This window comes from Mesoplodon bidens, assembly GCF_964165515.1.
Source record: "Mesoplodon bidens genome assembly, chromosome: 4".
Classification (NCBI taxonomy): Eukaryota; Metazoa; Chordata; class Mammalia; order Artiodactyla; family Ziphiidae; genus Mesoplodon; species Mesoplodon bidens.
The window spans coordinates 9,546,566-9,574,062 of record NC_138160.1 but is presented as its reverse complement, the minus strand read 5'-3'; the positions used below and the strand labels follow the sequence as shown (position 1 = coordinate 9,574,062).

At 46.2% G+C, this 27,497-nt stretch overlaps 1 protein-coding gene across 1 annotated transcript in view; it reads right to left on the bottom strand.

Moving 5' to 3' along the window:
* ANKRD33B (ankyrin repeat domain 33B) overlaps window positions 1-27,115 on the bottom strand; it is an 85,939-nt gene extending 58,824 nt beyond the window's left edge. Inside the window, exon 1 of the mRNA XM_081231734.1 lies at window positions 26,641-27,115. Coding sequence (XP_081087860.1) covers window positions 26,641-26,994 — 354 coding nt within the window. The 5' untranslated portion in view covers window positions 26,995-27,115. The remainder of the gene's footprint in view (window positions 1-26,640) is intronic.
* Between the last annotated feature and the right edge of the window lie 382 nt (window positions 27,116-27,497).

Here is a 27,497-nt window from a genome sequence, read left to right as displayed (position 1 = left end):
TTCTGGTTTCCAGTCTCTTACTTAGAGTGACATGTGCGTTGGGTCCTTCCAAAATCAGCATGTAAGTTGATCAAATGCTCCAAACACACACCCTCAACATTTTGTCGCTGTCGTTGCAACAGACTTTATTTTTTAGAGCAGTTTTAGGGAATTCCCTGGCGGTCAAATGGTTAGGACTCCATGATCTCACTGCCAAGGGACCGGGTTCCATCTCTGGTCAGGGAACTAAAATCCCACAGGCCATGCCGCACGGCCAAAGAAATAAAAATAGAGCAGTTTTAGGTTCACAGCAAAACCGGATGGAAGGTGCAAAGATTTCCCTGTCTATAATGTTTGTTTTTTGTTTGGTTGGTTTTTTAAATAAATTTATTTATTTTATTATTCATTCTTAAATGCATTGGGTCTTCACTGCTGCACGCGGGCTCCCTCCAGTTTCAGAGAGCAGGGGCTACTCTTCATTGTGGTGCGTGGGCCTCCTGTTGCGGTAGCTTCTCCTGCTGCAGAGCACGGGCTCTAGGTGCGCAGGCTCAGTAGTTGTGGCTCACGGGCCCAGCTGCGCCAAGGCATGTGGGATCCTCCCAGACCAGGGCTCGAACCCGTGTCCCCTGCATTGGCAGGCAGACTCTCAACCACTGCGCCACCAGGGAAGCCCTCCCTGGCTATAAAGTTTTGATACCTGAAATGATGTTCAGAGCAAAGGAAGTCCTATGCTACATTCAAATTTCAACAGTGCAGCTATAAAAGCTAAGACTGGCCTTTTATTTATATTATTATTATTTTTCTAAGAGCGTAACAGGTTAACACTAAAGCTTTACAAAAAAAGAAATGAAAAAGAAATATAGAGTAAATACATGCCGTAGTTTAAAATGGGTGATTGCATAGACAAGGAAAGGTGGTCTGAGCACACTCAATTCTTCAATTAACACGTGTTTCATTGTTATAATAATAATATAAAAGTTACTTGTTTCCAACTGTTAGAATCAATCAACAGATAAAATCGAGGTGTACATAGCTTAATTACAGATTAAAGGAAAAAAATGTTATTAATCTCGTCAGTAGAAAGATAAGGAGGGCACAACAAGAGGTGATGGGAACAGAGGAGGTAGGGAAAGGCCAGGAATGTCCTTCCCTAAAGGAGAAATCCGGAAACACTGACTAGAGCTGATGGAAGGGAAATCAAGGGTGAAATAAAATACATGTGTAGGTGCCTGCCGATTAGCTTTTGTGATGTGTAATGTAAGTGCCTGACATTAAGCTTTTGATTGCTGAGGCATCCACTTCAAAGGCACCCATCTCCACTAGCTATCTACCTTACGTTTGGTAGTGTATATATGTCCATGCCTCTCTCTCACTTTATCACAGCGGGAAGCAGCCACATAGCACAGGGAGATCAGATCGGTGCTTTGTGACCACCTAGAGGGGTGGGATAGGGAGGGTTGGAGGGAGGGAGATGCAAGAGGGAAGGGATATGGGAACATATATATATGTATAACTGATTCACTTTGTCATAAAGCAGAAACTAACACACCATTGTGAAGCAATTATACTCCAATAAAGTTGTAAAAAAACAATAAATAAAATAAAGGCAACTCCAATCTACCTCTTAAAAAAAAAAAAAAGATACCCATCTCGAACAAACACATCGCCAGCTATTAGACTACAAAGAGGCAGGTGGCCCCGCACATAATGTTCCTCTTTTTAGAAACCTCCAGGTGATCTAGATAGCTGTGGACAGACAGCTTCCCTTCCTGCCCTTTAGCTCCCACTTTTTTGTTTTAAATTCACCCATAAAGAGTGAACCCTAGGCCCTCACCAGGCAGAACCCCAGGTGTTCGTTTTCCCTCTCTCTCTCTCCGCCCCCCGGAAGACCCTCACCCCCTCTACTGTGTGGTCCCAAGCATGCCATGTGCCCTATAGGTCCTGGAAGTAATAAAACTTGTTCTTTCCAAGTTTGCTGCTGGTTGTGGCTGACGTGTGTGTCTTGCAGTCCTATTAAGAACCACAAGGGCTGGTCCAGGCATGACCCTGGCTCTGGTGGGGAAATGTCTGTGGAGGATGCCACAGGTAGAGTGGGCCCAGGCGAGTGCCCCAGGTGGGCCTAGCCTACAGCAACACTGTCAATAGGCTGAGAACACACAAAACAACAAGGCATTAGAACCATAGATATGAAGAATTCTGGGTGGGTGGGTCTGATTAGAGAGAGGGGGAGGTAGGAGTGCAGTTCAGCAAAAACTCCATCTGTCACTGCAGGGAGTCAGTAGTATTCTCCCAAATGGATAAGTCAATATGCCCATTATGAGCAAGCTGTACATCAGCAGGGAGTGGCTGCCAAAAGAAATGGAAGTGGGGATGGTTATCAGTTCTGGGAAGCAGACAGGAGAGGGAACGGTCTGGGGTGAGTAGCTGCGGCTGTTCATACAAGCCCATCTGTAAGAGCCTCTTTTCTACCATGTATGTGCATGACTTTAACTGAAAAGGAGGAAGATGTTCAAAGGTACAAACGTCCGGTTATGAAATAAATGAGCTGCGAGGATGTAATGTACAGCACGGTTACTATAGTTAACAATACTGTATTTTATATTTGAAAGTTGCTAAGAGAGAAGATCTTAAACATTATCATCAGAAGGAAAAAAAATGTGCTAATGTGTGGTGATGGATGTTAACTGGACTTGTTGTGGTGGTCATTTCACAAGACAGTCGGCCCTTGGTATCCCCAGGGAATCGGTTCCAAGACACCCACGGATACTAAAATCAGCAGACTCTCAAGTCCCTTATATAAAATGGCATGGTATTTGCACATAACCCACACACGTTGTCCTATATACTTTAAATCATCTCTAGATTCCTTATAATATCTAATACAACGTAAATGCTATGTTAATAGCTATAAATACAATGTAAATGCTATGGAAATAGCTATAAATACAGTGTAAATGCTATGGAAATAGTTGCCAGCTGGCAACAAGTTCAAGTTTTGCTTTTGGGAACTTTCTGGAATTTTTTTTCCAAATATTTTTGATCTATGGATGCAGATCTGCAGGTGCTGAACCCGTGGATACAGAAGGGTGACTGTATATACAAATATTTAATCATTATCTTGTACACCTGAAACTAATAAAATATGTCAATTATACCTCAGTTTTTTAAAAATGGGAAGAGGAGAGCAAAATACTAAGAAGGATAAAAAAGTATATTAAATGGGAAAAAATTAAGCAAATGGCCCAAAATAAGACCCTTGTCATTAAAGGTCAAGGTGTGTTTAAGGAAGAAACTGGAAAACGGATGGGTTACTTAACCAACCTTGTTGAAAAGTTGACAATTATGCAGGAAAAATACACACACACACACATTCCATGTATCAAAATACAGATCAAAGAAAATTAAGAGCAAAAATAAATATATACATACATATTTACATCCTAAAACAGTTAACTGATCATGAGACAAGGAAGGGTTTCAATAGTGTAATAACAATGAATAAAATAACAAATAAAAATTTCACTGTACATGAAAACATAATTTCTATTTATATAAAAAATCATAAGAAAAATTAAAAGGAAATTTAAAAGCAGCAACCAAAATTAATGACATATACAGGATCATTTAAGTAATCACAGAAATATATTAAATATCAGCATAAATATACTAAGAGTACAATATTTTAAATGGATAAATAACAGAAAAGTCACTAGTAAACAAATTAAAATAGTAATGAGACACCACATACTTAACAAAAAAGATTGTATTTCAGATATTCACAGAAGATGGATTACTCAGTTAACGGTGTTGGACAAATGCTCTAGCCATTTGGGAAACAATAAGGTTGGATCTTTACCTCACGTGTTATGCCAAAATGAATAATTAAATAACATACAACCATAAAAATGCTGCAAGAAAATTTAGATAACTATTAAATTTGCTTTAAAAAAGCATTTCGAAGCATGATGGCAAAGCCAGAAACCATAAAGAAAAAGACAGATAAATCTGACTAAACAAAAATCTATTCCTTCTCAGCAAAATAGTATAAAGAAAGTAAAATGGGAAATGATAAGAACTTCCACGTTCAGCCATGAAAAAACAGCTTTGATTGATCCATTCTCCCACTGAGAACAGTGAGTAAGACTGAACCATTTGTTTTTAAAACTATTTGGAGGCATCAGACTTCCCAGACAACCAGGACTTGAGTGCCCAATGTCCAAGAAAGAAGGTGAACGCCCTGAGATAAGCTTCCACTCTCATCTCTTTTCCCATCATGGTATTTGCTGATTCATAAAGGCTGAGACTGAGAAACCAAGCAGAGAGCAGCATCAATGATCAGAGGCCTCAGGCAGAGTCTATCACAGTCTCAAGGGTTAAGGAGACAGCATGGGAGTTCATGCCCTGCCAAGGATGACAGGCCTGTTGAACACCCGTTCTCTGTGGGAAGCCCAAAGGGCTAGGCCCACAAGTAAGGCAAGCCAGAGACAGGACAGGCCTTACAAAGATCTATGTAGTCTACTATCATCTGCCCCACTCTGGCTGCCAAAAGCAAATTAAATCTTCTCTGGCGAAAGGTAACACTATCTAGAACTACTTCAATTTTTCATATACAGTGTCTATCATTAAAAAGAAAAACAAATTATCAGAGATATCAGGAGAAAAGACCAAGAGAAAAACAGACAATAGAAAACATCTCCAAGAGACACAGATACTGAAGGTATGAGACTATAATTCACATGTAATGACAAAAGGAGAATTTTAGCAGAGAACTGAAATCTAAAGAAGAATCAAATAAAAGTTTTAGAAATAAAGTATATAATAACTAAAACTAAGAATTTTAAAAGGAATTAAGAAGCAGATTAAGCTAACGAGAGAATTAGTAAACTGAAAGATGAGTTAACCAAAAATGCCCAGACAGGGAAAAAAAGGATGGAAAAGATAGGGGGAAAAAAAACCCGTAAGAGATACATGGAGCATGGTTAGAAAGGTCTAATGTATGGGAATGTGGTGTCATAGAATGGGGGGGGGGGCAGAAAGAATGAGACAAAACAATATTTGACAACATTATAGCAAAGAATCTTCCCAAACTGACAAAAGATATCAAGCCAAAAATTCAAGAAATTCTACAAACCCCAAATAAGATTTAAAAAATACATGCCAACTGGAAAAACAATGTGGAACATGTGCTAGACAAAGAATAATATCTTAAGCATATTTTTTTAAGTTCTTAGAACTCAGGAAGAAAAGACAGATTAACCCCCCCCCATATAAAGAGAGCAAGGGATATGAAGAAGTAAATCAAAGAAAGAAGAAAGCTAAACGGCTAGTAAACATGTTATAGGAAATATGTTTTAACCTCACTAGTCATCAAAGACACACATGTTAAAGTGAGTTATCATTTTTTGACCATGAGTTAGAAAAGATTAAAAAGAGTTAAAATAACTAGCTTTGGCAAAGTGGAAGGAAAGGCACTCTCTTATCTTGCTGGTGGTGAGCACAAGCAGGTTCACTCTTCCTAAAGGGCAATTTGTTACCATGTATTATAGTCAGTCAGGATAAGCAGGTCATGTGGCAGTAACAAGCAACCCCCAAATTTCAATGGCTTATGACAGAAGTCTACTTTCCCCACATGACATGTCCACTATAAGTGGGCTGCAGCTCTTTCCCATGTTGTTTTCCCTCTACCTGGAATATCACGAGTTTCATCATTGAGGGAAAAGAGGGTATGGCAGATCATATGCTGGGTCTTAAAAATCATGAGCAAAGTTACTCAAGTCACTTCTCACACTGAATCTGCCAGAGCAAGAGGCCCAGCCAAACATGACGCTACAGAGAGAGAAGTCTACTGCTCCAGGGAGAGGCAGAAGTCTTTGTGAAAATAATAGGACCCACCACATGGATCCACACTCAAGACCCAACAATTCCTTAAAAATAATTAGATCAATGTGCAAAGGTATATGCAAATTGCTGTAGTGCTCATAAATGACAAACTCGAAATAACCTCAGTGTCCATCAGGAAGTCAAAAGTTCAAAAAATGAAAATATCCAAAATGCAGAATGTATTGCAGTAATTAAAAATAATGATGTGTATGTGCAGAAATGGAAACATTGCCTCAATAAGTTGCTAAGGAAAAAAGTAGATTACATGTAGCATAAGAAATGACTCAACTTTTATCGAAAAAATTTAATTATCTCTAGATCAGTGATTTTCATATTTGGCATTTTACCTATCTATGTTATCTGAATATTTAAAATAAGCATGTATGAACTTTAATGTTGCAAAGACCAATAAGCCATTTCAACATTTTTAATAATTAATGTGCTTGCTACATGATGAGGATACAGCAAAACAGGCAGTTTTATTGCCTGCTGGTGGAAGGAGAAATTAGTACAATCTTCCTAGAAAGTAAAATGGCCTTTAAAAGGCTCATACTCGGGCTTCCCTGGTGGCGCAGTGGTTGAGAGTCCGCCTGCCGATGCAGGGGACACGGGTTCGTGCCCCTATCCCGGAAGATCCCACATGCCGCGCAGCGGCTGGGCCCGCGAGCCATGGCCGCGGAGCCTGTGTGTCCGGAGCCTGTGCTCCGCAGCGGGAGAGGCCACAGCAGTGAGAGGCCCGCGTACAGCAAAAAAAAAAAAAAAAAAAAAAAAAAAAAAGGCTCATACTCGTAAAGCTAATAATATACGTTCTAAGAATTGATCTGAAAAGGAATGCTCCAAGTGCCAGCAAAAGATATACTAAGACAGCCATTCATCAGAGCATTATTCACAGAGCAAAATCTCAGAAGCAACCAAAATGCCCAAAAATGATTAACTAAACTATGATGTGTACAGAAATGGGTTTTGAAAAAATCAAGATTCTAAAGCACTTTTAATATAGAAATGAGCTCAGAGTATGCTTATAAGTGAAAAAAGCAGGATCCAAAATTATATTTATAAGATAAACTTTAGAGACAGATAAAGAGATGAACAGATCATATCAAATGTTAACTTCATTATCTCCAGGTACTGGTTACTTGTTTTTATTGTCTCCTTTGTACTTTTTTTTTCCATTTTCCATACCTAAATATTTCTATTGGAAGCAGAAATATCTAATAAATATTACTGTTAAATGTCAGAGTAAAGGAGCAAGGATCAGAGGGTGGTGTGATCATTCATTCACAGCAAAAAATCAAGCTCTAACCAGAAGAGTTTCACAAATCACTAACATCAGAAATGTCTGCCCAATGAAACCTTCATGTACCCCAACTTCATTGCCCCTTGAAATTCAGCAAGCAAAAGAGTCTCCCAACCTCTTAGCCAAGAACATACTGCTGTTGAGAGCCAGAAAACACATGATAATGACCAGAGAAATGTAAATGTAGTGGAAAAGGCTCACATTTGCACTTGAAAAATCTTTTTCCGTTTGAATCAGCTCTGACTACAGGAGACCAACAGTAATTTCCTCAATTACGCATTAAGAGAGCACAGACACACACGCACACAAAAGAGAGCACACCAAAAAATTAAGCATGAAAAGACCAGACAAGAACCATTATGTTGGTCTAATGTTGTAATGAACTAGATGGAAAATAGAGATAAGAAAACATTATACACATATGTAAACACACAAACACAGTGAATTACAGGAACCCATACACATGGTGTTTTCACAGTGTATCAGATTCAAACAATGACTTCCACCCAGGTAAAGACCCTCTGGCTCTTTCTCCTTCCTGTAGAGTTGCATGATTTCCTATTATCACATAACGGAAAAAAGAAATACAGCCGACCCTCTAACACCATGGGTCTGAACTGTACAGGTCCACTTACACATGTACTTTTTTCAATAAATATAGTATGTATTTTCATTTTACAGATCTTGAAATCAACTAAGTGTGAGGGAAAGTTTCTGTCCGATTAGAGATCACAACATATGAAAGCAAAACAACTAGGGTTTGAGTCCAGACTGTCCAAACTGTTTCCGCTTCCTGCCCCTGGGTGAGTCACTTATCAATTCCTTTGTTTTTCAGGCAGAGATGGCAGTTGTGTGGGTTTTCCACTGCACAGGAGGGTGGAGCCGCTAATCCCCCATTGTTCAACGGTCAGCTGTACTACTCAGCGTGGCACTGAGCTCATGGAGAAACTCTCAAGACCATGTTGCCGTTTGTCGGCTCCTTGCGGACGGGGCCCCAGGACTTGTAGCTCTCTGGGCCTCCAGGCTCCTGCCCAGGGCCTGGCATGCAGAAGGCATCATCCCTGGGCACTGAGAAGGCATCAGGGAAGACCTGGAAAGGGTGGAGGATGGATGGGTGCCTCCATGCAGGTGAGGAAGGAGGTGGGAGGGGCCTAGCAGATGAGCAGATCATATCAAATGTTAACTTCATTATCTCCAGGTACTGGTCATTTGTTTTTATTTTCTCCTTTGTACTTTTTTTTTTTCCATTTTCCACACCTAAATATTTCTATTGGAAGCAGAAAGAAATATCTAATAAATATTACTGTTAAATATCAGAGTAAAGGAGCAAGGGTCAGAGGGTGGTGTGATCATTCAGAGGTGCCGTCCTGAATCTCTGACCCCAGAACCTCGCATCTCTCTGTTTGATGCATGCCCCATGTGGTGTTCTCAAACCGGGGTGGAAACCCGACATACCTCACGGCCCAACACCTCCTCTTCCGACTGGGCACCCAGCACACCTCTCAGACAGACAGGCCTCTGGGAAGCCAGGCCAGAGACCAACAGGGGAAGCCACAAGCCCCCAGGAAGTGTTTTTTAGTTTTAGGGGTTTTTCTCGGGGTTTCCTTTTGTAAGAGGGAAGCCTCGTGCTCCACAGACTCACATAATCACATTCTTACATTTCCTGTTCAAGAAATGATCCCCCAGGGCTTCCCTGGTGGCGCAGTGGTTGAGAGTCCGCCTGCCGATGCAGGGGACACGGGTTCGTGCCCCAGTCCGCGCAACGGGAGAGGCCACAACAGTGAGAGGTCCGGCATACCGGAAAAAAAAAAAAAAAGAAAGAAAGAAATGATCCCCCAGACTTGAAGTCAGATCTAAAAAGCCAAAGCTTGGGACTTTGCTGGCAGTCCAGTGGTTAAGACACTGCACTTCCACTGTAAGGAACACAGGTTCAATCCCTGGTCTGGGAACTAAGATCCTGCATGCTGCGCGGCACGGCCAAAAAATATAAATAAATAAACAAACAAACAAATAATAAAAAGCGAAGCTTAAGGACACCGGATGACAAGCCCAAAAACAGATCTGTCCATCTAAGGACAGTGTTTGGGGAGCTCAGTTTCAAATGCCATGTGCATCCGTGAAATAGTTGATGATCTAATTATATGAATATTGAAAAGGCATCAGTCCAGTTAGCTATGAGGCAAGAGGCAAGCTCACCACACAGTCCTAAAAAACCTCTGGCCTGGAACACTGTCCTCCTGAAAGAGCACCAAATCTCAGTGAGACATTACTAAAACGTTCACGTCTGAGTGGAAGTGGGTCTTTTTTCTTCTGCTCTAACTAGTTGCCCAAGTCTGTCTCTGAGTAGTATCACTAGACCACTGCTCCTGCCGGCTCCCCCACTTCATTCTACACTAGTCCCTCTGGCCTCCTGGCTGCTCCAGAACATTCCACCTCACAGCCTTTGTTCTTGCTGCTCCATCTGCCTGGACCAATCTTCCTCTACAACCATGCAGGGAGACTCTCCCCTCCACAGTGTCTTTACTCGAAGGTTCTCTCCTCAGGGAGAATTTCAGCATCCACCCAACACTGCATAACCCGTGCCCTGCCTGGTCTACCTCTCCTCCTCCCCAAAAGCACGTGAGTCCCATTTGAATGGGAATTTCCCCCTTTGCTCAGAGCTCTCTTCCCTAGAACAGTGCCTGGTGCAGGGTACACACTTTTTTGTGATATTTCTTTTTAAAGGAGGAACTGCTGCACAGTGTTTGATAGTTTTCCTGGTAGAATGCACCGCACACCATCTTGCTAGGCATGAAATGGTCATCTCTGGCTCCTCATAAGCTTCATGATCAATTAAATGTCCACTGAGCATGTGGTGGCCGCCTCCCAGGTCCTCCTGGGTCTGGATAAAGATGGAGTGATCATCGTGAAAGGCAGACTCAATGAAATCTGGAGTGGATGTGTCATGCCTCCTGGGGCTAATCTCCTCGTATTACATTTTTAAAAGCACAACTTGTCCAATTATGAGTATTTTTCAAAAGGAAAAAACGGTCAAATGTTAAGATTCTAACCAGAAATACTCCAAATAAGAAACTGAGGAGTGTTGACAAGTGCTGGAAATTCTAATCATAGGTTTCTCTCATTTTGTGGACTCGGAGGAGCTGGTGGATATAATTTTCCCGCTAAAGCCATGTAAATTCTTTCACTTGAAACAACACCTGACCAAACTTTCACTGAGAAGAGGGAGGAGAGAGCAACCAGGCTTGACAAATACTCTAGATTCTTCTACAAACTCGGGAATTTCTCCATGTAAAAGGCACTCTTGTCCACAACTCAAACAGTTTTGCTGCCTTTATTCTCTCTTTCAGTAATTTTCAAGCAGGGAGTGGTTTTGCTACCCCCACCCACTCAGGGACATTTGGCAATGTCTGGGGACATTTTTGGTTGTCACACTGGGGCAGGGCGGGTGTGCTACTGGCATGTAGTGGGTGGAGGCCAGGGCAGCTGCTCAACATCCTACAATGCATGGGACAGCTCCCACAACAAAGAATTATTCAGCCCCAAATGTCAGCAGTGCCAAGGTTGAGAAGTCTCAACACAATAAAGGCCAGTTATAGCAAGCCCACCGCTAACATCATAATCAATGGGGTAAAACTGAAAGTCTTTCCTCTAACTTCTGATACAAGGCAAGGATGACCACTCTCACATCTATTCAACACAGTACTGGAAGTACTAGCCAGAGCTATCAGACAAGAAAAAGAAATAAAAGGCATCCAAATAAGAAAGGAAGAAGTTAAATTACCTGTTTGCAAATGGTATGATGCTATATAGAGAAAACCCTAAAGACACCACCAAAAAAAAACTGTTAGAATAAACAAGTCCAGTAAAGTTGCAGGATACAAAATCTACACGCAAAAATCAATTGCATTTCTTTACACCAACCAAGATCTATCCAAAAAAGGACATCAAGAAAACAACCCCATTTACAATGGCATCAAAAAGAATACCTAGGAATAAATTTAACCAAGGGGGTGAAGATCTTTACACTGAAAACTATAAAACATTGGTGAAAGAAATTGAAGAAGACACAAATAAATGGAAAGATATAGAAGAATTAATATTATTAAAATGTCCATGCTATCCAAAGAGGTATACAGATTCAACACAATCCCCATCAAAATTCTAATGGCATTTTTCACAGAAATAGGAAAAAGAATCCTAAAATCCATATGGAACCACAAAAGACCCCAACTAGCCAAAGCAATCTTGAGAAAGAAGAACAAAGTTGAAAGCATCACACTTCCTGATTTCAAATTATATTACAAAGCTATAGTAACCAAAACAGTATAGTATTGGGACAAAAACAGACACATAGATGAATGGAACAGAAGACAGAGCCCAGAAATAAACCCAACCATGTATGGTCAACTAATTTTAGACAAAGACACCAAGAACACACAATGGAAAAAGGATAATCTCTTCAGTAAATGGTGTTGGAAAAACTGTATCCATTTGCAAAAGAATGAAATTGGACCCTTATCTTACACCAACCAAAAAAATCGACTCAAAATGATTAATGGCTTAAATGTAAGACCTGAAACTATCTTTTTAAGTATTTTCAAATCAAGGTTATATAACTGGCAGCAAGACACAGTAGCCCAATTTTATCCAATAAGCAGATACAAATCACCTACTATGTGCAACAAACTCTGTTTGACTGAAGAGAACACAAGCTGAATGAATGATGCTGAGGACTTTCCCTCATGGAGTTCATCAAGCTCAGAGACAGCAATTATCAACCAACAGTTATAAAACAAAGCAGAAAGAAAGGAGTTTCATAAACAAATTGCAAATTGTGATGAGATTCCAAAGTCAGAGAGAAACCATCCAGCAAGGGGCACGGGAGTTCACGGGGAAGGTGACACTGCCTTGCAGTAGAGAGAAGGGAACGATGTGTGTCCCAGGGAGAATAAGGATCTACCATGGCTGTGGGGACAGAAAGTCACCCGCTTCTGTGACACAAAAGGAAACCGTGGAAAATCAGGCAGGCATTTGAAACACTATTGTCAGGGGCCTTCAAGGAAGGGCTTCTGAAGAGGATGCTGTTGTAACACGAGCCATACAAATGAAAATAAAACCAGTAGTCGCAGAACAGACCAGAAAGTGGTGAGATGCAGTGGGGAGACTGGAGAGGAAGTCCCACATTTGTTAAAGTGAGATGTCTCAAAGCCTCAAGTTAGAGAGGAGGTGAGACTCCAGTGAAAAGTGGGGACCATCACTGGAAACTGTGCAGTGCTTAGAACACGACTGGAAATGGGAGCAGGGCAAGGCTGGGTCACCTCCAGGGTTGCAAATAGGAGCAACCAGCAACATGGGGCAATCAGAGTCAGCTACGTAATTTGTAGCCCCAGTGCAAAGTGAAAACAAGGGACCCCAGGTTCAAAATCAGTAAGAATTTCAAGACAGCAACAGCAGAGCAGCACACCAAACACAGGCCCTCTCAAACACAGGGCGCTGGAGCTGCACAGGTTACATCCCCACAAAGTCTTGGCGACAGAAATGGTGCCTAAAAGTTGGGGCTGGGGCATTGGGATGAGTTCACAGAAAAGTACAAGATGCTGGGAGGTTGGCGGGAGAAACCCTGCAGTTGATCTTGAATGCAAGTGTGGCTCTTGGGAGAGCAGTCGAGGGCTGAGAGCTGGCATCAGCTGTACAAGCCCGGGGGGCTCTGCCAAGCAGGTGAGATTCCCAAGGAATATGCAAGTCAGCGTTCTGCAGACACAGAGCCAACAGCGGATACAGACACTTAAGGAACTGGCTCACACGATGGTGGGGTTGGCAGGCTAGAAACTCAGGCAGAAGCTGATGCCGCTGTCTGGAGGCAGAATTCCTTCTTCCCAAGAAACCTGCTTTTGCTCTTAAGGCCTTCAACTGATTGGATGAGGCCCACCCAGACTGTCTGTGGTCATCTTAAGTTCAAGTCAACTGATTATGGCTGTTAACCACATGCACAGAATACTTTCATGGCACTAGTCTGGTTGAATAACTAGGTGTTATAGCTTAACCAAGCTGACACTTAAAAATAACCACCACAGGGAGTAAAGAGAGAAGCGGGTTAAGAGAGCCTCAGGGCAAAGAAGTGGCAACTAGAAGGCCCAGGGGAAACCGGAAGTGGGCAATGTGTGGAAGACCTAAGGAGTCCCAGCAAGTGGCTTCTGGAGGCGTGATCCCAGCTGCGGGGAACGGATGCTTTCACCCCCAGTCAGGCCACGGTCAAGAGCATGCAGACAACAGTGCCCAAAATGCTGGGGGGCAGGGGAGGCAGGCAGCCCTGCCATGGCCATGAGCAGTTGCAGGGGGTGGGTTGGGAGGGAAGAAATCAGAGCTCAAGAGGGTGAGGCTGGGACCCAGGAAGGGACGCTTGCACAACACCCAACAATGAAGCTGAAGACTGAGCTTCAGGGGCTGCCAGAGGAGGTGTCAGAACAGAGCAAGCTGGGGCAGGAGAGCCCCCCCAGCCCCCGGGTCCAGGCTGGGCACCGGGCAGGCACCCGCCAGCCCCGCACACCCTTGGCCTTGGGAAGCACAGGACTTCAGGAGCCTGCAGGCAAGTGAGGCTTGGGCTTGTTTGATGTGGAGTTTGTGCGTGTGTGTTCTTTTTTATGACACAAGAGATCCGAAAATGTAAGAAGGGAAAGAGATGGAAGAGGCCATGAGAGGCGGCGGTGGACAGTGGCCGGGTTGGGGGCAAGTGGGGACCAAGCCCACTGGGGGAGGGGTTTGCACTCAGAGGGGCAGGGATGGCGGTGACAGTCAATCCACGGCCTTCACTGGGCACTTCCCAAGTCCCCTGCCCCGGAAACCCCATCAAGGGCAAAGCCAGGCTGGCCCTCCATCCTCTCATCAAACTAGATAGACAGCCAGGCCGTGCCCAGGTGGAGAGAGAGCCTCCTAGGCAGCGCTGGCAGACACATTAAACAGAAGATGGAAACGCAGTCGACCAGTGGTACCCAAAGTGCACATCAGAATCCCCTGGGAGGTTGCTGAACAGAGTGCTGACGCCACCCCAGTTCCTGAGTCACGAGGCCCCAGCTGCTACCGACACTGCTGAACGGAGGCCACACTGAGGACCTCAGCGACAGGTCAGCAAGCCCAAGTAGAGGTGAACAAAAGGACAGCTCGGCCCAAGGCTCACCGTGAAATGGTTCAAGTTTGGGGCTTTGCATACTTTGTAAAAAACGTAATTTTTTATCATACACCGTAATTTATAGGAAACTTACAGTTAAGACCCTGAAGGCAGAACCCACACACGTCACCCTGTCTGGCAGGCACCTCTTGTGGTGAAGTGCGTTGTATTCCTTTGCTGAGAAAACTGTCAAGATACGTTGGCATATAGTTCATCTTTCATAAAAACCCTTTTATAAGTAATGTAAACAAAGAAAGGAGCTAGTGGTTGCTTAGGGCTGGAGGGAATTTGGAATAGAGGAGTGACTGCCGAAGGGTACAAGGTTTCTTTTTGAAGTGATGAAAATGTCCTAAAATGGACTGCAGTGATACCTGCCCGTATCTGTGAATATACTAAAAAAAATCACTGCATTGTACGGTTTTAAATGGGTGAATTGTAGAGTATGTGAATTATATATCAATACTGCTTTTTTAAAAAACAATCCATTTTCTTCACTTTCCTTTTTAGATTACTTCCTTTTATTTTGCATTTTGGGGATTTCCCATCACTTAGAACTTCAAAGGCTCTGTTTTCTTTGAGAATTTTTTTTTCTATTTCTAAGCATCTTGTGACTACTTAATTTTCAATGATTTCATTTTATTCATCTGAACTCTTGTTTTAAATCACAGAATAGCAGGATTCCCTATTTTTAGATATGGAGATTCTCTATATGTAAACCCATCCAATTTTCCACATGGAGACTCTGGAATTTTCCGAACAAAAGTCATACACATAGCAAATTTTGAAAAATTATGTACCTCTTCTGCAAGTGGAAAGACACTTTAAATGCTTTTTTTTTTTTTTTTACTGATTCCTTCAGTATTTGATGTGTTTTGCTATTGACTGAATGTTTGTGTCCCCCCAAAATTCATATGCTGAAATCCTAACCCCCAGATGTGATGGTCCTAGGAGATGGGGCCTTTGGGAGGTGATTAGGTCATGAGGGTGGATGACTGTCCCTCCAGAGACCCCACAGACCTCCTTCCCCTGCTCTGTCCGGTGAGGACACAGAGAGAAGATGGCCGTCTACGAACCAGGAATCGGGCCCTCACCAGACACTGAATCCGCAGGGCCCTGATCTTTGACTTCGGCCTCCAGAACTGTGAGAAATACATGTCTGATTTTCATAAGCCCCCTTGTCTGTGGTATTCTGTGACAGCAGCCCAAATGGACTAAAACCTGTTTTAATGCTCAACATTCAGGAATATCCACTTCTTTGAAGAACAAGTCTTTTTTCTTCTTTCTTTGACTTTTTTCTAAAGTATGCATGCTATTGATAAGGAAAGACAGACTCCACGCATTTGCTAAAACACTTATGCTGAAATCAAGCCATTTGCAGATTGATAGATGGAACTTGCCAGATGCAGACAGAATGTTGATGAGTTTTCAGTTATTTTCAAGGGCCCCTCAACTATTTAAAAAAAACAATGTAACTGTATCTTAAGTATTCTTGGACCCAATGGTATTATTAGCAGAATCACTGTAAGTCACTGCCTTTCACAAATGAAATGAGTTAACTCTATACACTTGTACCTCATTCTAAACAAACCCAAAGGATTTAGATTTGCTTACACCAAACTTTTTATTTATTTATTTATTTTTTTTTTGCGGTACGCGGGCCTCTCACTGCTGTGGCCTCGCCCATTGCGGAGCACAGGCTCCGGACACACAGGCTCAGCGGCCATGGCTCATGGGCCTCATGTGGGATCTTCCCAGACTGGGGCACGAACCCGTGTCCCCTGCATCGGCAGGCAGACTCTCAACCACTGCGCCACCAGGGAAGCCCTACACCAAACATTTTTAAATAATTATTTCTATTAAAAACAAATTCACCAGACATTCCCTGGTGCATTTTAAGTAGCTGAATTTCTTAGAAAAATGTATTTATTCTACTTTTCATGTATGGCAGTGGAGACTTAACCCTGCTCCAGGCCCTCCCGCCATGGCCCCCCCGCCATGGGCCCCCCCACCATGGGCCCCCCCGATCAAGGGTTGTGCTGTCTCCCAAAAGCCTCCCAAGATAATGTCCCCATTGGGAGACAGCTCTGTCCTGTGATCAAAGAACCCAGTCTAAGCGACTGCATTTAGGCAAAAGCTTCCCTCCCAGTGGGCGTGCCCCAGATACCATAACTTAATGCAGCAGCTTTCCTCCAAAGTAGGGTTTGCAGATTCCGCTAAAGGAGGAATTCTGCAGTCGATGGGCCTTTCAGCTTCTCTGAGGTGACACTGTGTGTGGCCCCAACACGGGAGTGGCTTTCCTAGGTAGGGTGACCAACCACCCCAGCTAGCCAGGGGCACAGGGGTTTCCCAGGATGTGGGACTTTCTGTGCCAACATGAGAAAATCCTGGGCAAGTTGATCAGAGCAAGTTGATCCCTCTGTAGGGCCAGTGGATGCCTCCCACCAGCCACAGCACATGGAGGGTGAGCCTGCGGGCCTCAAAAGAGGAGGTCCTGTAGGTGACAAGACACACCTGAGTCACTCTCTCCCCTGCTTCGCAGTGTCTCCTGTGTCCCTTTTCACTGCGGATGAACTGGATCCCCAAAGAACTGGAGCATCTGAAGCATGACGGTCAGCAGGGAGAAGCGTCGCCAGGTGACACAAGGACTCCTCACCCCCAGCTGGCCATCGGGCCATCCCGGCGCCACTGTACATGGAATTCATTTCCTAGAAACCCACCCATTTCCTATGACCAAGGAAAGAAGGCCTGACTCACAGCTCCGCAAAACCTTCCCGGCAGCTGTGTCACCACTGCTATTTTTAGCGCACGACTACTGTGTTTCCAAATACAAGAGCTGGAAGGTCTAGAAGGCAGCGATGCAGCCTGGCCCTCCTGATCGGAGTGGTCAGGGCCAGCCCCTTGGGGATGCCTGGCTTGACAAAGTGGAGGAGAAGCAGAAATGGAAGGACACTTTGGGGACCCACAGCAGCTGCTTGCTCACGGCAGGACATCACGACGGAATCAGGCCCTGCAAGTCCCGGGATGCACGAGGGCTCCCATCAGGGGCTCTGCCCTAACTTGAACTCACGGGAAATGCTGAAGAAAGGAAAAGGGCTCGTGACCGTCCCTGGCACAATGGTTATCTCTGCCGTCCTTGGGGTGTTCTCCTTCCTCATTGGTCATCAGTCTGGAGCCCGCTCATTCTCCTCCAAGCCTCTGCCTCCACCCACCCGTAATCAAAGGTGCTCCCCAGATGTGCCCAGATGTGGCCCCAGCCCCTGCCCTGCCCCTCCTCCCCCCACCGCCCTGCTTCACCTGCACCCATGGCTCCAATTGCCACTTTCCTTGCGGTATGAACACGTAACAGGAGATCGACCCTCTTAACTAATGCCTACATTTACAAAAGGGTCCTTACCCAGCGGACACACCATTTGCTCGACCGCTCCTCTTTGGTTAGACGTTTAATTTGCTCCCATCTCTTCCCTTGGCTGAAATTGAAACAGCAGGACTGGAAACCCATCTTGAGGTTAACTCACCCATAGAAACAACAGCCGCACTCACTAGGCGCCTATGATGTGGTACCCACTGTACGTGTAAGTCACTTTTTTAGGCCCTAGAACCTCTGTGAGGTGTTGTCCGCCTCATAAAAAGCATCCCCGTTTTCTAGATGGGGATCTAGAGGAAACTGAGGATAGAAAGATCATGTGACTTGTCCAGGATCATGTGACCAACCTAAGCCTGCTATCTTTGGCCACCACACTTGTTTTCTACTCTCAGAATAAAGTTCTAGAGCTCTTCCAACAAGCGTACATACCCATCACCAAGACCAGCTTAAAGTGAGTGTCGGTTCTGGTTCTGTATGTCTAGGGAGGGCCTGGGATCCTGCATTTGGGAAAAACGCCCCGAGGAAGCCATGCTGCGAACTCGTTTTACCACACTCGAGTAGCAGTGGTTCAAACACCCAATATTCCCAGTCGGTCACACTTCCTCTGTACTAACCAGCTCTGATCCTACTTTAGTTTCCAAAATCCAGTCTATTCATACGATAGGGCTGCAGATTAAAGGTAATGCATGCCCTCCTTCATTTTTACTAAACTTTTGATTTTGAAATAGTGATAGACAGGCAGGAAGTTGCCCCCTTGGGCATTCTTCCCCAATACCTACATCTTGCATAACTGCAGTACAAGAACATCATGAAATGGCCATGGCTGCAATCCACAGAGCTTGTTCAGGTGTCCCCAGTCACGTGTGTGTGTGTTGGGGGTGGGGGGTTCTCTGCCACTTTAACCCTCGTGCAGCTCCCCATAACCACCACCAACACAATCTAGAAGCAGGCCTGTCCCAGTTAGAGTAGCACCCACTCCTCTCCCCAAAGCTTTACCTCAGCAACCTCTCATCCGTTCTCCATTCCTCCAACTGCATTACGTTGCGAAGGTTACATAAATGGAACCCTACAGCATATAATCCTTAGAGATGGACTTTTTTTCACTCAGCCTAATTTCTCCATCTTCCTTTACTTTTAAACTGACTTCACGTGTCTTCCCTTATTCCGGAAAATGTGCTACTGTGAATTTAACACCCTTTACTGGGCAGGCACTGCCCCTGAGCAGGGCTCGTGCCTCTTCGGCAGCCTCATCTCCACACCCCGCTCCACTGGATGTCCCTCACCAGGGGTGGCCTCTAACCCAAGAGTCAGTTAAATTTCAGAAACAGAAGCCAGAGGGAAATGCTTGGTTCTCCGCCGTATCACATGCCTACTTTGGATGTGAACTTCCTGGGAGCTGACGTAGATGTGCCTTTGTAAGCATACGTTGCTCTTCCGTTACTTTGAAATTGCTCTCAAATCCCACCACTCCAATCCAACTTTGCCACCAAGCCAACTGTCACTCGGGATTTCACGTCTACCTGAATTTCTGTGTCTCTGACTTAGAAGAAATAAATAAGTAAATGCCACCTTCAACTGTCTTTCAAATTCAGGAACACCATTGAAAACAGTCTCTATTCTTTTTGTACACAGACACTGAGTGACAGCAAGGATTCTTAACTTCCTACTTCATCATAAAATCTGACCTCATAAGAACACACACACACACACACACACACACACACAGAGCCATATATACACCTTCATTCGACCAGCTGTCTAAAAGAATTACTTCCCAACCATCTGGAATGAAGCATATTTCCTTTGTTCACATATTTTAACAACTTCTCTACATCCTTCTTATTTCCTTTAATTAAAGGGAATTACATATTGTTTTACATATGGAACTGTTTTGAGTTAATTTGGAGAAATCATAAAATGTCACATGGTTATGATTTAGAATTACTGGCCCAATAGGCTGTAAAGCCAGTCTCAAGAAATTTCAAAATATCATGCAGACCATAGTCTCTGAATCAGGTTTTTAAAATTATTTTAGGGACCTCCCTGGTGGCGCAGTGGTTAAGAATCTGTCTGCCATTGCAGGCGACACGGGTTCGATCCCTGGTCCAGGAAGATCCCACATGCCACGGAGCAACTAAGCCCGTGCGCCACAGCTACTGAACCTGCGCTCTAGGGCCCAAGAACCAAAACTACTGAGCCCGCGCACCACAACTACTGAAGCCAGCATGCCTAGAGCCCGTGCTCCACAACAAGAGAAGCCACCACGATGAGAAGCCCGCACACCACAACAAAGAGTAGCTCCCGCTTGCCACAACTAAAGAAAGCCCGCGTACAGCAACAAAGACCCAACACAGCCAAAATAAATAAATATTTTAATAAAGCTTAACAATATGTATTTAAAAACTTTAAACACCATTCTAAATAACTTCTAGGTCAGAAAAAGAGGAAATCATAACATAAATGAGAACACAACAATAATAAAATATTACATATCAAAACTTGTGGGGAAAAAAACAAAAGTGATACTTTGAAAGTTATAATGCAGAAGAAACCTGAAGGAAGGAATAAAAAGAAAAGCAGAAATTGATGAAATAGTGAGGGAGGAAACAGATCCAGAACAAAAGTTGATTCTCTGAAAAGACTAATAAAATATTTTTGATAATATGTCACAAAAGAGAAACAGCATAAATTCAAAAATGTTGAAAAACAGGATATAATAATGTTATAGCAGAGATTAAAAAGAGAACTCTGTAAAAACTTCATACTATTAACCTTTAAAACTTAGGGGAAAAAAAATGGAACAGTTTCCTAGAAAAATAGAGGTTACCATAGTGGATTCAGGAAGAAAGAGAAAATCTGAACAATCCTATAACCATTAGTTACTGACCTAAAGGTCTGATTGGAGGAATTGAATTTTAGTAACTTACAATGAACTAAATAACATTTAAAGCTTTTCCTATACTGTAGCCATATCTACTAGAAGTTGTCATTCAAAATAGCTTTGAATAACAGCTCACATATTATATTGATATGAATGTTAAATGAATAAATGAGATTCCAAAAGAGTCCCTAAGCTCTCTTATTGTTTTAGATTTTTATAATACCTGCATTAGTCTTCCTTCACAAGCATAGGGTGGAAAAGAAATCAAATGTTCAAAATCACCCAAACCACCCCACAGAATTTCTAGGTAGCCCATTCTTCAGGGGCAGCCAGGAGGCAAAGGGGGGGAGGTTCAGAAGCCCCTTGGAAAGGCCCATGGCGGGGGTCAAAAGGAGGATCATGAAGAGCTTCCGGGTCATTCTAGAACCCAGATCTCCTGATACATCTAGCTGCCCTCTTCTCTGAGCCCCACTTTCTTCTACTACAAAATGATGGGGACCACTAGCCTCTAAAATCCATTCCAGCTTCAAAACCCCCTGACAATGGTCCTCCTAGGTTTCTGAAATCTTCCTACACACACAAACACCCCCAAAGTGGCATTAAATCCTATAATCCTTTCCATCAAAATTAAAACTGGCCTTCAGGGGCTGACACTTGTTGATGCTGAATGATTAGGACATGGGAGGGTCTTGATACCCTCTTCTTGGGCACCTATCTGAAATGTTTTTCAATAAAAATAAATTTTAGATAAACAGAAATGCTTAGGGTTAGTGACTAGCATTCATTACAAACAAGAGCAAATTCACACTTAGAGGGTAAATCTGGACTTGGCTTTGTTAACTTCCTTCAGCAGAACTGAAGCTGAACCTTATTCGCTCTGCTTGCTTCCTGGGAGCCCTGGCCCTGCCATGAAGAACAAGCCTGGGCCAGCCTGCTGGAGAACAAGAAATCACATGGAGCAGAGACCAGCCACCCCAGCCAAGACCTTCCCAGTCCTGCCATCTGCAGCCAACCCCAGCTAAAAGCAAATCCAGCTGAGACTGGCTGAGCTGGGCCACCCTAAGCAAAATGTGACTGGTGTATACACCCATGAGGTTTCACAGTTATTTGTTATGCAGCATTGCTGTGGCCATAGGTAACTGATACACTTACATGAAGAACACAATGGGGCAATATATAATACTACAGTGATGCATAAGTATCATTACGCATTGGTCCAAACCCACAGAATGTCCAACACCAAAGGTGAACCCTAATGTAAACTGTGGACTTTGGCTGATTAGGATGTGTCAGTGTAGGTTCATCAGTTATAACAAATGTACCACTCTGATGGGGGATGTTGACAATGGGGGCACGGGGCAGAATGTGCCTGGGGGGTTGGGTAGGGGGTATATGGGAAATCTCTATGCCCTCCCCTCAATTTTGCTGTGAACCTAAAACTGCTCTTTAAAAAACTGTGTCCTTTTTTTAAAAAAAATGAAAAAAACAAAACAAATGAGCCTCTCAACTGCTTCTGGGCCCAGAGCGGCCCCCATCTTGGTCAGTGGAGAAAGGAAGAGGCCAACACCTGTCAGCCTGCCCGTCCCAAGCCCAGGCTTTCCCAGGCTCACTTCAGCTTCTCTGGTCTGGCCCCCTGGGCTCCCAGTCTAATCTGCTCCTTCTCCCTTCTCACCCCCTTTCCCACACTTCAAAATGTGCACATAACACACTAACATATTGATATATCCCCAAACAGCAAAGCCAGGCTCCTGCTCTGCTGGATGACCCTCGACAGACATGTGGAGGCCTGAGGCCAGAATTCACTTTCAGTACCAACCAGCCAGTTCTAAGCGCATGCAGGCCCATGAATACTGAGGCCTGGTAAATGCAGAAGGGGGTGTGAGTTCAAACTTGATTCTCATTTTAGGGAAAGGTGATTCCAAAGTTTATAAATCTTACTATGGTATTCAAAAACCCAACAAAAACAGAAACAAAACATTTCTCACGTATATGTCAAGATAAAGGTCCCCATCACTGTTACAAATCTATGAAACATTTAAGCCCCCCAGGAGCAAAGGGAGACACCCCCATACTGGGTCTGCAGTGTGGACCTTCCTGAGCAAATGAGAGCAAATGGCTGGAGAGGCCTTCGAAAAACTTCAGCAAGAGGCCCTGGAATTTAAACATGCATGAGAAGAATTATATCAAGAAAGGAGTGGGAATTCCCTGGCGGTCCAGTGGTTAGGACTCCGTGCTTCCACTGCCGGGGGCCAATGTTCAATCCCTGGTCAGGGAAACTAAAATCCTGCAAGCTGCGGGGCATGGCCAAAAACAAATAAATAAAAATAAATAAAAAGTAAAAGAAAGGAGTACAATATTTCAAATTTAGCATAATTGGGCCTAATTTGGTTCAAGAGCTGTCTGACATTCAAACTGCCGCTCTGTAACAGTGAACACAGCACAAACACTTCCTTTGGTTTCAGTACTGTCTGCAGGGCTGTCAGGGCTGTAAGGCTGAACCTTGAGAGAGAAGTGAAGAATTAAGAAGGAGAAGTGTGGTAGCTTTCATTGTCCCAGCGTCAGTGGGAACAAAACACGCATAAATGTACGGGACAGCAGAGCACACTTTGAATGTTGCTGAATAATTGTTTGACAGATATTTATAGGTTGCATATTCAATTACACCATCCTTTTAGAGCAATAACTATTTTAGAAGACTGTGCTGAGCCACACCCGAAATTCTATGAACCTCAGGAGCCAGGAAAGAACATGCCTTAAAACAAACATGATCCTTAGTAACTCCAACCAAATGAAACCTCCGTCAGCTCAGGAAAACTCTCTTCTTAACTGACCAGAGATCAACAGCTCAACAAAAACAACCCCCCCCAAAAAAAACCTTTAGAGACATTTTTCTTTTGCGAAGCTGCTGCAGGCAGCACCTGTAATTCTATAGTTAATGCAATTAGCCCGCTCCTCCAGTAAAAGCTCTTGGGCTCTCTGTAAGCTTTTTTACTGCTACTAATCATAGACCAGTCCCAAAGGGCTCCTGCCTCAGGGCCTTTGCACATGCTGTGCCCTCTGTCTGGAGTGCTCTTCCCGAGTTATCTTCTCTACATCCTTACTTGAATGTCACATGTCCTCTCAGATGACCACCCTACCTATATACAATTTCAGCCCTTAGTCTCTGAACACCTGGATTGCCCTCCCCAGCTCCCAGTGCCACTCCACTGGCTTAGCTAGGCATGGGAGGAAAGGTCTCCCTGAGAAGATGCCCTTAAGACCAGAACCTGAAGGCAGTGAGTGAATAAGTTGAATGGCCATCTGGGGAGGCACACCACAGCCCTAAGGCCGGACCCTGGCACGCTGAAACCACATTGTTTCCCGATTTCCTGTTTCTTAGCCGGCTGCTCCAGGCCAGCCTCTCATCAGCTAGCCCTGGGAGGCCTCTCCGGCTTTAGCACCCACATCGTCCCGCACTGCGACCAACCACACGGCACTTGCCACCACCCGCTTCGTTCCATCTGTCTGGCTAGAATGTCTTCCCACCACCATCTCCAAAAGGCTCCCCTTGCTGGGCTTCCAGAATTGTCCTCAGCTCCCTGCTTCCAAGACATTTGCTCTGCATTTTTATAGGGCCCCTTTCGCATCCTGCCTTTGGCTATAAGCACTGAGTACTATTACTCTCTAAGCACTGGGTACTATTACTCTGAGTTCTTCCTCAACTAAAAGGCAGAGACTGTTTGATTCACCTTGGAGTCTCCTGCAGTGCCAAACCGTGCTTTGTACACAGTAGGTCTGCAATAACCACTCAACGGTGACTCATTTTCCCATTCGCTACAGGGTCATGTTTTGGACCTTGAGACACTTTATTCTTTCGAAGTGTTTCAGAATAGACAGAGGCTGTTTGATAATAGCATCAAGAAGACACTGGGAAGAACAGAAGCTCTCGCCTCACCCCTTCAAAGCCCAGAACCCAGGACGCTCTCCTTCTGATCAGAAGATAAAAGAACCGGGGGTCTTGCTGTTGGTGGGCCGAGTGCCATTTCTCCATCCTGATTTGGTGGGGAGCAGAGAGGAGACTCAAAGCAGAAAAACAAAGGGAGGCTCTTTAATCAAGGGCAAAAGCAGAGAGAAAAAGAGCTTTGCCTGGCCGAAGGAAAAAAGATAAAAAGCTGGAGGACGGCTCTTCCGAGCAAGGAGAAGGTAGGTGAGTGAAAAGCAGGACAAGACAGTAAACACGGCCATGTCAGAGTGCTGTGTGTTAGGGCGTCTCATGCTCACAACCCCGGGAGGTTGGAGCTGCTGTCAGGCCTACATCACAACGGGTAAACTGAGGCAGAGGGGTGCTCAGAGGATGGAGCCAGCCTCCTCTGACTCTGCACTGAGGGAGGGGCTTTGAAAATGGCCCAGAAACTCAGTCCGTCAGACCCAAGCCCCTTGGGGACGGTTTACGCTGTTCTCAGTGGTCTCCAGTGAAGCTGTTTTCCAATTTTTATTTTTTGGCCCCAAAGGAAACAACAAAGCCCAGCCCAGTGGAGCCTCAGAGTGGGGGCTGGTGAGCCAGGCCCACCCCTGCCCACTGGAGAACCCAGGCTGCCCGAAACCCGGGAGAGACCTACCCTACCTGTGTTTTTCCTGATGCTTATCGGGCTTCCTTTAAAGCAGCCCTGGTTACCTGCTTCAGGAAAGTGAGGTCTCACATAAGCATCTGTTTGTGAAAAGTCACCTTAGTAAAAGTGAAAGCAGAGCCTGCAGAAACAGCACCCATTGCCTGGCCACCAGAGGGAGGGCTGAGATGCAGTCATTGCCGGGTGTCCCAGCGCCACCAGGGTGATCTGCCCACGAGGACCAGGTTAGCTCCCCCAGCCCTAGGGGCCTCAGGGCCGGCACCACCTGACACATTACACCAAGTGTAGAACCTTCCCCAAGTTCAAATGCTGTGTCAAGTTAGGCCATACGTGTAGCAGCAGAAAATGACCCTCCCCCGGGCTCCTGTCTGCCTAAGGGCTCCTGTCTGCCTAAGCCGGGCCCAGACCACAGTCAGGGGCGAACCAGCCGGCCCCCTGAGATAAACCAAAGGTACAGGGTCGCACCAGTTCCCAAGGAAATGCACCTCTTTCTTATCAGGCGTGGGCTCCCGAGCAAAAGCACTTTCCCTCCCGATTTGTGTGCCAGGCTGAGGCTGCGGAACCCCCGGGGACCGGGGAATGTGACAATCAGGTGAGATCTCTGCCACTATGCACACAGCACAGACCACGGGTACTTGGTCACCGTGGTCACCCTGCGGTTTTTCCCTCCAGCTGCTTTGGTGGGTTGTGTTCTGAGAGCCAGCTCCTCTCAAGCCAACTTTTTCTAAGTGTTTCTCATCGTCTCTGGGTCTCGCCCTGACTGATGCGTACCCCGTGCCTCTCCCGACCTCCACGCCCGCCTGCCTTACCTGCTGGGCGTGCGCCCCTCCGCGGCCGTCCCCGGGGCCTGGCTCTCCGCGGTGACCGTGCAGACAGCCAAGTCGGACATCACGCTGGCAGGTCACCGCGTGGGTCACCAGGAGCGGCCGGGCGTGGGAGGGGGGAGGGGTACGGGTAAGCAGGGGGTCCCAGAGGAAACTCCGAACCCGGGGCGGGAACAAGCCGATCCGCGCTCGGGCGTGGAAGGGAAAGTGCAGAGGGCAGCGCGCGGGCCGAGAACTGGGGGCAAGTGGGGCTCTGGGCAGAAGAGCTCTCCCCGGCAGGCGAGCAAGGGTGACGGTCAGAGGGGACCGAGGGTGAAGGGAACCGGCGAGGGGCTTCCAACCCGGATCCCGGCGCGGGCCCCAGGCGGGAGTAAGAGGACTCCGGGGGCGGGAAACGAGGGGGCTGCGGCGAGCACGCGGGACTAGCGGCGGCCCCCGCGGCGCTGTGACCTCGGGCAGATCAATCGTGCAGCCCCACCCCAGCCCGGGATGGGCAGGCCACCCAGGGCTCCACACGTGCCCCACGCCCATAGAGCGAGGAAAAGGGTTCACCGCGGGCGCTGAACAGAGTCAGGATCCGGGTGGCGAGGGCCAATAGGAGGAACGCGGAGGGCACCCGAAACCTGTGGGGACGCCCGCTTACCCGGCCGTTGCGGTCGGTCTCCTGCACCTCCTCGGCGCTGGGCCCCCGCCGCACCAGCGCCCTCAGCAGCCCCACATCGTTGGCGCAGGCGGCGCGCAGGAGGGTCGCCGCCTCCGGGACGGCCTCCGGGACGCTCTCCGCGCTCACGGAGCTGTACTCCTCCTCGCCTCCAAAAGGGTAGAAGGAGTCGTCCGAGGCGATGCTGCGGGTGTCGGGCAGACTCGAGAAGTCCTCGTACTCCTCGAAGTCAGCTGGGTCCTCCCCGGCCTGCGCGTCCCGGGGTGGGGACGGCGACTGAGGGGACACGCGGCGCGCCCCACCGCCCTCCGGCCCGGGCCCGGCCAGCAGCACCATGCTGGCGGCCGGGGCGCGGGCCGGGGGCCGGGGAGCTGGCCGGGAGCCGGGGACGCGGGGCGCGCACCGAGGTCACCGCCTCTTGTCTCTTGCGGCCCCAGAAAAGCAAGGCTCTGCGCGCCCCAGCTCGGCGGAAACGCGTGCCCGGCGGCTGCGCTCCAGGACTCCAGTCGCTGGAGGCTGGAGAAAGCCCCTAGGGGGTGGGCGGAGCCGCGGGGGCTTTCTGAGCGCGGCCGGCTGGCGGGGGGGGCGGAGGGGCGGGGACCCGGCGGGGGGCGGGCGGGGCGGCCCCGGCGGAGGAGGCGCGCGCCCCGTGTCCCGCGCCCGCAGGCCCGATCCTGGCAAAAGTTAAGAGCGAAGCAGCGGCTTCTCGGCCCCGCGGGGACAGCACACCCGGCTGCTTTGACGGGGAGCGGAGAAATGCACGCGCGGGAGCACCAGAAGCAATAACTACAGAACCCGAACGCCCTTGTGGCGGGCGGCCCCGCCCCTCCACTCCGGCG